Source organism: Phocoena phocoena, chromosome 11 (assembly GCF_963924675.1).
Source record: "Phocoena phocoena chromosome 11, mPhoPho1.1, whole genome shotgun sequence".
In the NCBI taxonomy this organism is placed as follows: domain Eukaryota; kingdom Metazoa; phylum Chordata; class Mammalia; order Artiodactyla; family Phocoenidae; genus Phocoena; species Phocoena phocoena.
This window is the reverse complement of record NC_089229.1, coordinates 28,268,149-28,281,031: the sequence shown is the minus strand read 5'-3', so window position 1 is coordinate 28,281,031 and position 12,883 is coordinate 28,268,149. Positions and strand designations below refer to the sequence as shown.

The 12,883-nt window shown below is 42.2% G+C and overlaps 1 protein-coding gene across 1 annotated transcript; it reads right to left on the bottom strand.

Moving 5' to 3' along the window:
- Nucleotides 1-3,788: 3,788 nt before the first annotated feature.
- On the bottom strand, nucleotides 3,789-6,480 carry BTG1 (BTG anti-proliferation factor 1). Its single transcript, XM_065887292.1, has 2 exons — nucleotides 6,016-6,480; nucleotides 3,789-5,099 (listed from the first exon to the last, which is right to left on the bottom strand). Exons 1-2 carry the CDS (start codon nucleotides 6,161-6,163, stop codon nucleotides 4,732-4,734), a joined length of 516 nt encoding a protein of 171 aa, XP_065743364.1. The 5' UTR covers nucleotides 6,164-6,480; the 3' UTR covers nucleotides 3,789-4,731.
- Nucleotides 6,481-12,883: the final 6,403 nt, after the last annotated feature.

The following is a 12,883-nucleotide window of genomic DNA, read 5'->3' as shown; positions in this document are numbered from 1 at the left end:
ACTCAATTATCCTTCTATCACCAGGAATGTAGTCACAAACGGCCTTCACAACTTAAAGGTACCGGAAAGATAATCATCGAACGGTTTATGGTTTATAACAGCTTAAAAAAATCTTTTCCCTTTATAAAACACTGAGAAAAAGGCAGTAAACACTAATTTGAAATTCTTTAAAAATGCCTGTAGGAGTATGCTTTATTTATGCTTCCCATCCACTCCTCCCCCAAGCCCAGTTTCCACTTAGTATGTGCCATAAACCTCACTACCAGTTTGACCTGCTTGTTCACAAACAAACTGAATGTAGACTTTGTCCCAGATTCATGAATTACAGAATCCCTACAGTAGTATTTCCCAAACTCTCTGCCAAAGACCATGCTGCACAAACCTCTCTTGAAAAACACCTAAGACCATAGCAAATGCCTTTTTATTACCAAACCTTTAAATTCCTCCATGTCAGCTAAGTTTCCCACTATTCATTTCCCCCATCCTTTCCCTTTTTATCCAACCCTAGACTCAAATCAGTTCTTCCCTCAGTATTATTACTTTATTATAGAATTCCCAAAAGATCACTGCATCTTCAACACTAAAATGACAAATTATCACGCAAAGGCTCATATAAAAGTCAGAAGTTGAACTCCAAACCATTCCTTGTAAGATTATTCAACTATGAGACGACAAAGCATTAAAAAAAAAAAAAAATTCAGAATACTATGACTGGAAGCCTTATCATCTTTCTATTCCTGTTTGACACACTGAAAAATGCCAAAAGAAACTGGTAAACCAAGTTAAAATGGCAGTCAAAAAAACTGTCATATACTCCACAAATTGTCATTGAGGAAATGGTGTCAATCCTCACTATTAATACAATTTAAGGCTTACTTGTTTAAGAGCATCTCAAAAATACCAAACTTAACATCTTGCTTAATGATCTTCCTTCACCTCCTGCTATTCTCAGAAGAAAATATAAAGATCTATAGAAATAACCAGAAATAACTCAACATATGAATTCCTCTGGCCCACTTGTATTAATGTAAATTACTTAAGGACTCAGTGAAGCAGCTTGGTTTGGGTTTGGTTAGTAGTACAAACTATTTCACTACAAAAGATTTTTTCATACTGTTATGTTCCAAACATGAAAAATAAACCATTGTTATATTTTGGCAGCAGCCATATACAAAAGTTCGACTGCAGAGACTGAGAGAAGAGACTAAACTATTTGCAGTCTGTATACCTTCAGATAAGTACGAAAGCTACCGTTTCAGACAATCCAAAATACACTTTTTGAAATCTCTTGTGTATATATAAAACTTTGGACAAAATCTCCCTATATAGCTTATCAATAGCGTCTTATCACATTGTCTGAAATAAAGTTGCAAAGTGGAGAGGATATATCTTTAAACTTCAATATACAAAACTGTTTCAGTTGTCTTATATCTCTTATGCAAAGAGGAAGGAGAGTATCAGGTATGTTAAAAAATCACCTAAGAAAATGTCTAATAGTAGATGTATTTGTTCCTAAGTTTAAAGGGAGTCTGAAAATCTTTAGTCATTAAACACTACAACCGTCAGGAATACTGCTTCCTCTTAACTTGAAGGCCAATTCCATAATCTATAACACCTATACAAAACAAAATTATTTGCAATTTGAGTTATAGTGACTTAAGGAAATCATTTGTGCAATAGAACCAGAAAGCAATTTTCTGGTCGCCTTTCCAGTCTATCATTACAGAAATATTGGAAATTAAGGGTACGGACACGTGATTCTCATTCCAGACTGCAGGGAAACGGCCATATTATGCTGCATGAACTAGGATAACTCTTGCCACACAATTCACTTTAAGCCCTGCTTCATTAAGCGTCACAGACCAAGACAGTACTTAACATCTGGAGAAAAAGAAGTAATTTTAAAACTACCTGTTAAAACTCAGAATAATTATTTCTAAACTTTATTGCCAATAACTATGAATCCCTGGTGTCAGTGGCAACTAATGATATTGAAAGCAGTCACCCTTTCTTAAAAGGATCTCTAAGAAACTATCTTTTAACTCAGGCAGTGTAAAAAGCCCTTTAAATTCTACCACTACTAAAGTTTTTTTTAAGAAGTACACAACACACTGGTGTGTACGTAAATAAATGTCTACGTGTGCAGGCCTGGCACACACCTGCCTGTGCATACAACAGACACCCAAATTGCTTTTATCAAAATAGCTCTGCAAAACGTTCCCAGAAGCAATGAAAAAGATGTATCAAACAGCTACTATCCTGGAGACAATTGTTTGGGGAATGTTAAGGTTAAAGTCACAGGAAACAGCTGGATGCTAGGTCTGAGATGTTTGCAAGTCTTTTAAAGAGGAACTCTAACAGCTCCTTACATGCCAGACATCACCTGAATTCTAAAATAAAATGTTTTCATTAAGTTCTCTTCCCACCAAATTTCTTTAAAGTACCAAAAAGTCCGATGTCAAAAATCTTGAAGAATGACTCCCCATCGGAAAAAAAAAGTTTTAGGTACTAAAATATTGACCCATTCCTAAACTGCCTGGAAGTCATCCTTTGCCTCGGGTCCCAGTGTGCAAAGCTTTATCAGTTACCTAGCTTTGAAGGAGTTACCAGATGAAATGCAGTTGGTAAACAGTAGCAGTTAGCACCTGTGTAGAAACCATACTATCAGTTGTTTTATTGTAAATTTAAGTTTGAAAAACTGGAGGAGGTGGGGGGGGGGTTCCAAAAAACAGACTGAAAAAATAAAACCATTTATGTAAGTGGCAAGGGTAGTCCATGTGTTGTGATAATAATTCAAACTCTCAAGGACCGCCTGCCAATAAAGTACACAAACATCCTTTGTATTCTAAACACCTGCTTGTTTAGCTGTGTATTCCTGTGGCTACAAAATCAGAATTTAATCTTACAGGGAGAAATCAATTTCCAAATTTATTTGGGACTACTGATTTCAAGTAACCTAGATTGCATATTTCCAGTGTGAACATGTTTACATGCATACCCCCCAAAAGTCACTATATGTTAATACGTTACTTGTGTAGAGAAAAACAAAATTTTCCATTTTTAATTTTCACTGAAAAACCATGTTGTGCTCCTACAGCCAAAGAATTAAAAACAAGCTTTATCATATGGGGTAGTGGAGTGACCTACACTCCAGCATTCAACGTTCATTTGTTTCATGTAGGTTCTTAGTACTTATCTGAAATAAGTCTGAAAATGAGGAATCAAAAACTCAGCATTTCAATTTCAGAATAAAAATTCAAACATACCTTTTGTTGAATTCCAGCTTAAGTGATTTTTATGTAAATCTTGCAGCTGACGAAAGGCAAAAAGCAACCAATCTCTGTGCAGTGATTATAGCCTGCTGGTTAAGGCTATGGGTCACCTGCCCCAGGGTTTTCTAACTGAACAAGGAATCCATGGGGCAAAATAATTGTTTTTCAAAGGTGGGCCAGAATAGAACATTTATATCTTCACTTCAACAGGGAAGCAGTGAAATGTAATCCTTTGAGTACCATTCTTTTTGGTTGATGTTACCTTTGTCTCTTATCCTCATTTCATTAGCCTGGGAATGTGTCCATGTTTTCACTTTAGAACTTTTGAAAAAGCATGTTACCCCTGTGTTTATCTTCCAACACCTAAATATGTATACACAGATCATCTTCACTCCTTATCAAATGTTTTTCAGCATGACCAGTGTGCAACTGACATTCACATGGCTTACAGAAACTAAGTCTTCTGAGAAATATATTTCTTTTAGCTGAACCTCTGTAATCATGACAAGAGATTAATTAAAATGCCAAGATAAGAAACAATTTATTATAGAGAGAAGAAAAATTTCTCATCCAAAATATAGAAATCTGTACAACTTTGCCACAATCAATATACATGAACTGTACAAATTTACACCAGTTCATAATTTACCAAATAAAAGATGACTAACAAAGTTCACAAAATAGATGGTGGTTTGTGGAAAAGACTTTTACCCAATTAAGTACAAGGAAAGTTACAAACCAGACCTCCACTTTCTAAAAATAAGAAGTTTACTCAGTCTTAGAAAACTACAAGCTAGCAAATGTACAGAGAGCTGGCTGGTGCTAACACCACAGTTGAGACAGTGTCTTTTTAAGGGTCTTTTTTAAAGCCTGTTGCCAAGGCAGATTCTGGTCACTTGCTACTTTCAAGGCCAAAAACATAATACAAGGTCTGACCATTTCCCCAGGTCATGCTTACTAGTTTGTCTTATGTACATTTATACATATTTAAGTGCTAGGTAAAAATCTTGTCATAAAATTTCCAGTACTACCATGTTTAAAATGTTGAGCTTTCCTATTGAGCTGCCAGAAAGGATAACAACTTTAAGTGTCATAGTGCAAATTCTCTCTGCAAGTTCTACTGCAGAGAAAGGTTCTTTGAAACACAGATTTGCGTTAAAGGGACTGATGTAAAAATTTAGGTATCATGTCTGGGAGAAACTAAAACCACCCTAGGACTTCACTCCCTAGCAAATAAGGTGATCATTTACTTGGACTCACAGGCTATTAAATCATTGAAAGGTACTGTCCAAACTATGGCACTGTCACTTAAAAATTTTTTTTACCACTCTATCTTGTGCCAGATCTTCACAGCTGTGACATGGTTTAAATTCCATAATCCATCCCCAAGAGGAGCCCACCCAAAGCAAAAATCAAATTTATCCATCCATTATAAGATGATGCATCCATAGACTATATCTTAACCTGATACAGTCATCATATTGTAGTTTTTGGAAGGGCTTGTTCTGCCCAAGAGAAGTTCCTCCTTACAGCTGATTCTGCTGTCTACCATTTGCACGTTGGTGCTGTTTTGGGTGCTACCTCCTGCTGGTGAGGCTTCGTACAGCACACAGATGGAGCCATCCTCTCCAATTCTGTAGGACACTTCGTAAGGATCAACCCAGAGTGTGAGTTCACTTGGGAGAAGCCTGAACAGCTCCTGACTGCTCAGTCCAATCCGCTGTGCTGCCTGTCCAATCAGAGGATCCATTTTATGGTTGATGCGAATACAGCGGTAACCTGATCCCTTGCAGGGCTTTTCTGGGAACCAGTGATGTTTATAATGTTCTATAGAAGAAAAGAACAGAGAAAACAATGCTTAGACACCGTTACTGCTGGTTCCCGCCGTAGTTTCCTTCTTCCGCTGGCTCCTTGGAATGAAAATGCGAACTATCAACTTTTTTAAATGCCCAGCATCGCGTTCGCGGCTGTGCGTGTGCGGAGATGGGAAACGCGGGCCGGGTTTTAGAAATAGCAGTAGTACGGGACAAAACAATCTCCGGGAACCAACCGGTTGGGCCGCCAAAACGGGAATCAGGCGCGCAGCCTCCGCCAGCCGGGAGCCTGTTTACTTTCCCCACCCCACCCCAGACGCACACAATGGGGTTTACAGCTTTGGAGGAGAGAAGCGCCACCAGACTGTTAACCCCGAAGGGAAGTAAACCAACCAACCCTAAACCACGCTCTGGGCAGGGCTGTAATTGTACCGGTGACAAATCCGATGATTAATGGGAAGGGGTAGGAGGAGCGGGGAGACGGCACGTCCGTCCCGGGCTGGCTTCGGGGCAGCGGCGCGCTTTCCCACCCCGGGGCCGGGCCGCCGAGCCCGCAACGGTTGGACGGGATTGTGGAAAGGGGGCGTCGAACCAACCCCAGCCCCGCGGCTCCTTTGTCCCCCAAACCCGCGTACCCGCGGACCGTCCGAAGACCACAGCTCCAGACTCGGTCGGCTTTAGTTTCTTTGTTGTGCGTCTATTTTCTTCTCCCCTCGGTTTGCCAGCCGTGGGGGGAGGGAGCGCCCTCGGCCCAGCCCCCAAACCCTCCTCGGGACCCGCCGTTAGCGGCCCCCCAGCGCGCCAGCCACCGTCCCGCGGCCGGACCCGAGCGCGGCGCCACCGAGACTCCCGCGGCCCCGACGGCTCGGCCCGGGGATGTGCGGCGGCGTCCCCCGGCGCCCATCGCCCTCCCGCCGTGGCCTGCTCACCTGCCAGCAGCTCCTGCAGGCTCTGGCTGAAGGTCTGCAGCTGTCGCTCGCTCGTGAGCCCCTTGGTGCGGAGGAACTTGGAGATGAAGGACACGGCGGCGGCGATCTCGCCTATCATGGTGGCGGCCCGGGTGTAGAAGGGATGCATGGGGGCGGCGGGCGGGGGCGGCCCGGGGCGGCCGGGGCTCGGCGGCGCGACCCCGACGGCGGAGCGGCCACCCCGGGCTCCCTCACAGGTCAGAGGGCTGAGAGGGAGAGAGGGCGTGAGGCGCGGACGGCTACTTTTTTTCTCCTTTCTTTATAGTAAAAAAGTTATTTTTGAGGCAGGAGGCGGCAGGAGAGAGGAAAAGATGAGCGACGGCGGCCTCGTCACATCGCTCGGACCTCCCCAACCGCCTCCGCCTCCAGCTCCGCAGCTTCCGAAGGCTCAAACAATTGCATTTCCAGCTTAGACCGGCAAAGAGAAGCAGAGGCCGTGCATCACTTTTTATAGCGCCGCGGAAAGGAAGTGGCGTGGCGGGAGCGTGACGGCCGACTCCAGCCATTCCGGAGATCGCACCATTGTGACGCAAGCAGATTCGGAGCCGGAGGGGGCGGGAAAAAGGGGCCAGGGGGCGGGCCCATAGACCGGGAAGAGAGGGAGGAGCTGACGTAATCCGCTTGTAAACAAATAAACCCCCGAGTGGCAGCCGGAGCAGGGGGAGCAGTGGCGGGGGACGGAGGAAACAGGGTGCGCGTGTGAAAGCCCCGCCCCCAGCCCTCGCCCCTCCTTCTCGCTTCAGCAAGTCTAGGCGCCGCGCCAGCGCGTCTTCTGGAGTGCGCTGCCCGGGCTCGCCTGCAAGGAGGCTTAATGCTGTGCAGATAAAAGCCGCCCGGCTCAGGCTGTCTACACCCGCGCCGGCGGCACGGATCGGCCTGCACGGCACCGGCCGCTAGCTGTACTCGGTGTTTACATCCTGTCCCCACGCCGAGTCTGTGTGGCTGGTTCCAAAGGCCGGAAGAGCGTACGGGGCAGCGGGATGAGGGTACAAGTGCTGAGGATACAGGGAGTGCGGAGAAAAGGAGGGAGAACCGGCTCTTGCGGGGCATCCTGCAGCCTCCGGAGCCTAGTTCCCCTCGCGAACGTGCAACCGACGCCACAGAGCCGTTTATGCTCCACCCTTAGGGAGGAATGGGGGATGTCTTTGTCAAAGTTTAATTGCAAAATAAATAAATAAAAGGTTAGTAAGCCTTTTGTGGTTGCTGTCTCAGTAACTTCAGGAGTCAGAGTGGAGACCTTACTGAATCCAGGTTAAAACTGATAAGAAAGCCTGTTACTGAAGAGAAGTATGGCAACCGTAATAAGTTTAGTCTGTAAAAAGAAAAAAATCTATGTAATGCATTTTACACCGTTTACGCGCAAAACCGAAGGTTGTTTCCTTTTTTTCTAATCCAAGTAACTATCTGAGCCTTAGCTTTCTGCTGTTCTTTATAAAAACAAAAAAAGGTAAAATGTGAAGGTTGTGAAAGTATTACGCACAGACATTTAAGTTTATTTGAAGTCTTACTTGCAAAACTAGGGGAAAAAAAAAATACGAAGGCGCAAGCCTGCTAAAAGGATTAGGCCTGCGAGAGGGTTAACCCGAACTCCATTAAGGAGGAGGAAAAAGAAAAAGATGGTGAGCTGGGTGGGCAGATGGAGAAAGCAAACAAGAGGCAGAAGCTGAACTCTGCCAGATGGAAATAAATATCCTGAGCTTACTTGGTCATCAATATTGCAAAACACAGTACTGAGCCAAAGGGTATAGAAATGAAGGAAAAGTAGAATTTACTATAAAGCAGTAGGAGAAAAAATTTTGCTGTTTAAATGAAATACGTAAAACGGGGCTTGAAAGCATAACTTCTAGATTATTTTTTCATTCATACACAGTAATTAGGTAGTTACATGTGAAATAAATACTTTAAAGGATAATAAAAATAAATTCTTTAAAAGCATTGACTTGTGAAGTTATTTTCTTTGATTAAATGCATCAATGCATCAAAAATAATGGGAAATAGGTACATTTGTTTCCTTCTAGGACTTTTCAGATATAAGTGTGCTTAAAAATAAGCGTCATGCTAATTACTTCACTAGGGATCTGAAACCTCTTTCACTACTCAAAAAGGAGATAGGGAAACAAGTAAATCTTTAAAATTACCATAGCCCTAGAACAAGATTTTCTGATATCCCTCTAAACCCCACCCACCCTTAATCATCTGCTCTGTTCATTTTCCTTACATCATCAGTCACTTGAGCATTACATTAGAAATCAGGTGAAAGTTTTTCTCCTTCAAGCCTAGTCTCCAACTTGGACTCCCACTAATTCTGAGCTTAAATTGACTCATCTACAAAATAGAAATAATGAAGATAAAACAAAATGCTAGGATCTGAACTCAGACCTGTCTCCCAGCTCATGTTTTCTCCACGACTTTTTTTTTCTTTCATTGAAATATATTTGATATATATCATGTTAGTTTCAGGTGTAGTATGTAATGACTTAACATTTGCATACATTATGAAATGTCCACTACTTTTTTTTTTTTTTTTTGCAGTATGCGGGCCTCTCACTGTTGTGGCCTCTCCCGTTGCGGAGCACAGGCTCCGGACGCGCAGGCTCAGTGGCCATAGCTCATGGGCCTAGCCGCTCCGCGGCATATGCGATTTTCCCGGACCGGGGCACGAACCCGTGTCCCCTGTATCGGCAGGCGGACTCGCAACCACTGCGCCACCAGGGAAGCCCTGAAATGTCCAGTACTTTTAACTGCCTTCCCAGGCAGCAGCTGGACCCTTTCTGAATGCTTCTGAAATTCAGCTGAATAGAGTTAACAGAAAGTTTAACTCACATATTCTTGAAGGGTTTTTCCTCCCACTGTTTTTTATTGTATGTGTGTGTTTACCATTTAAAATCTTTCCTTTAACAGACAAATGGATTTAAGACATTCCTCTCTTACCCCGAGAGGATCTAGGGAGTACTCAAGGAGAAAAAAAAAAAAAAAAAAGGAAATAAATATTGGTCCTAAATGTAAGCTTTAGATAGTGTACAATGTTAATTCTAATGGTTTTCAAATCCAGACATATATGTTTAGTAATGTTGTTCCAGAAGTTTAGTAAGGCTCTTCCCATCCAAGAAACAAGGAGGTGTTTCTTGACAGCTTTTGAGTTTATAAAGGCACTTTCTCATCTTGTTGATATGCTAAACTACAGGGCACTCCCAACTATTTACAAACCCATCTCTTGACTCTGTGTCCTTAGGCAAGTTATTTAACCTCTCTGCATTGTAATCTAAAAATTATAAAGGTTGTTGTGAAGACTACGTAGAATAACTAGAGATTATTTAGCACTGTCTCCAGCACTAAGTAAACATTCAAATACATATATGTATATCTTTATATATATATAAGCTTATATATCTATATAAGCCGGCTTATATATCTATATAAGCCGGCTTATATATATTGTCATCTGGCAATTTGATAATTATCAAATTAATTTCTAAAACCTAGAAAATTTTCAATCAAAGCACTAAAAAAAAAAAATCTTAGGAAATATGTCAAAACAATCCAGAAAATGAACCTGGGTTTCAAAATAAATTTGCAAGTAACAAATGTCAGGTCTTTGGAGTGCTTAAGAGCTCAGAAAGTACTTTCTATAGAGGAAACTATCAGGCAACTAACTAGAATCCTCAAAGGGCTGGGCATTATATTCCCATCCCTCAGCTCAAATGTTACTAGAACAGTTTGCTTTGGACTAACAAATCCAAATCTGTAGACTTTTTGAGTAATTGTGTTATTCAACCAAAAAGAAGGAGAGAAGAAGAAAAAGAAACATTTATATAGGGTGAGGGAATGAACTTCTTTTTCTATTTCATAGACTGGTAAAACTTAGGGATCAACACAGTTTGAAAATCTTTTATTTTGCCAAAGATGTTTTTTAAAGAATTACCTTATCATCTGCTGTCACTATCATTTTGGGGAAAACATGACATTATAATATCCCCAAAGTAGGAAAGGTATCCATATCAGAATAAAGCATGGTCTTTTGAATTGAATAAATTTTAAGTCGTTAAATGTCACCTTTTGCATTTCATTATTGGGAACTCATCTAAACTATTAATCTATGAACACGATAGCACTAAATTAAGCTAATAATAGCTTAATAGCATAAACTATTCATTGTATATGCTATTCCCACCGCCTGGAATATCTCCTCCCTTTTTTTTTTTCCCTAGCTAATTTCTGCTCATCCTCTAAGAAGCCTTCCCTGACTCTCTGGACTTGAGTAACTACAGTATTCTGCTTCCCCTTGTCCTGGCCCTGGTACTGATCAGACATACTAGATTTACTGTGTTTACTAGACCCTCTTCCTTTCTAGTCTGTAAATTCTTACAGAGCAGGCATCTTCTGTCATTCACTATTTTTAAAAAAATATTTATTTATTTACTTTAGTTGCACGGGGTCTTAGTTGTGGCACATAGGATCTTTGTTGCGGCATGTAGGATCTAGTTCCCCAACCAGGGATCAAACCTGGGCCCCCTACATTGGGAGCACAGAGTCTTACCCATTGGACCACCAGAGAAGTCCCTGTCATTCACTGTTGTACACCCAATGCCTAAGAAACAGGCCAACACATAGTAAATGCTGTTGACTGATGTTAAATAGACATCTAAATACAAATGAGTCCATCAAAACCATTACTTGCAAAAGAAAACACACACGCACAAAACCCACAAAAAACAAACAACAAAAAAACCCACATGACGTGCCATTTGTCAGGTGACAAATCACACAGAGTTGTTGCTGCTTAAAATCGGACAGTCAATATTTAAAAAGATAAGTAACTCAACTCTATGGCACTGTCTTCCTGGCTGCCATAAGTGTTAGATTATTGCATAAATAGTTTTTGTAGATAAACGTTGTTTTAGGCTGCATTTCCAAAGCAAATGAAATGGAGACCAAAGTGACTTGGATATGCTGCTTAAGAAATACTGTGGTAGTGTCCACATTGCGCCCATTTAATGTTTCTTGTTTTGTTTCCCCACATGTTATGTAGACACATTTTAGTATTTTTACATCAGGTTACCTATGCGTGTCATTTGCTTGTGTGCCGCTCTCTCACATTGCCATTCTATCCTGAAGTTGGTCAAAAGGTGTCCTTCCTAAACTCCAGTCTCTCGCTTCATCCCTGTGATCCAGGCTTCCTGCATTATTGCTAGGAAAGTGTCAGGGTTTTTTGGTATTTTTTAAAAATTTATTTATTTTTGGCTGTGTTGGGTCTTCATTGCTGAGCACAGGCTTTCTCTAGTTGCAGCGAGAGGTGGGTAGCGTGGGTTACTCTTTGTTGTGGTACGCGGGCTTCTCATGGTGGTGGCTTGTCTTGTTGCAGAGCACTGGCTCTAGGCACGCAGGCTTCAGTAGTTGTGGCTCGCGGGCTCTAGAGCGCAGGCTCAGTAGTTGTGGCGCACGGGCTTAGTTGCTCCGCGGCATGTGGGATCTTCCTGGAACAAGGCTCGAACCGTGTCCCCTGAATTGGCAGGTGGACTCTTAACCACTGCGCCACCAGGGAAGTCCCAGATTTTTTTCTTTAATGGCTATATTACAGTTCACAAGGTTGCCCAGTAGGCCTTCCCCCCCCCCACCCCCTCACACCTCCCCTCACTGTAATCCCCACTCAGCAAAGGTCTTATTCCCTATCAGGCCCCTCCCTCCCCAAAGGCACCTTTAGGCCCATAGACTTCCTTGCTGAGCTGGAGGAGCCTCATTGTTGCTGGTCAGCTGACAGCATTCACTAAAGTATTATCTACTGCGACCTCTGTTGTGAACTTACTTCCAGATAGAGTGCTAGGTGTCCTTGGTGCTTGCTTTAGAAAACTCACAGCTTAACCAACAAGTACAGGTTCAAGCAGGAGAGTTCTTTACGGAGTGTTAATAGCAAAGAGAGACAGAGCATTTATTTTGGGGTGTGTATGGAGGCAAAAGGGAGATAAAGAAGCCCCAGAAGTGAGTGATCTCTGCTGAGTCAGTGAAGTTGGCCCATAATTAGGTCTCTGGAAGGAAGAAAAAGAGGGGGCCTGACCTTGGAGTATCTTAAAGACTTAAACCAGTACGAGGAAGATAAACTATGTTGAAAAAACTGGTGGGTAGAGAGGGGCATAGGGTGCTGGGAGTGAGGGGTGTGTGAGTATTTTTGGCAGGGAAGTGATATGACCAGATTTATTTTTTGGAAAGCCCTAAGGATGATGAATTAAATAGGGGTAATTTGAAATGACTTCTATTTTTGTCTCCAATTCTTACTTAAATCTTTAAATAATTTAGCTTTCATGTGGGCTCATATCTTCAACTAGAGACTTAATGCCTTTTGTTTATTCTTTTTTTGGTTACCCACAGGAAGGAGACCACTTTTAGCAGCCTCCCCATCTGGCAACCTGCCTTGCTTTGCTTAGGTAGGAATCCAAGGGCACAAACTAAGACAGTTGTACTAGGTTTAGATCAAGAAACATAAGAGAACTAGAACTCAGAGGGTGACGCACAGATTTAGGGCAACACTGTTTCTTCTCCATAAAGCAATTGGGATTGTTTGGAAAGAAGAGGAGAAAAAAAGGTTAAAGAGTTGCCTCCCAGCAGCAGTAACAATGATCATACAGATTAACATCATTGATGGTGTACCAGACATTGTACTAAGAATTTAGAGGCATCCCATTTAATTCTCCCAGAAACACCACCAGGTTTAAGATAACTGACAGCATTTAACACGTGAGGTTTCAGTCCTAAAGAAAATAAGTAATTTACTCCAGGTCTTATGACCAGACTTGAACCCTCAAGTCCTAAACTGCAAAACTTGGAGGTGAGTTCC

Excerpts from the sequence above, each read along its gene's own strand:
- BTG1 (XM_065887292.1), bottom strand. The coding sequence starts at position 6,163 with ATGCATCCCTTCTACACCCGGGCCGCCACCATGATAGGCGAGATCGCC. Across the intron at positions 5,100-6,015 it reads CCTGCAGGAGCTGCTGGCAG|AACATTATAAACATCACTGG; the intron begins GTGAGCAGGCCA and ends TTTCTTCTATAG.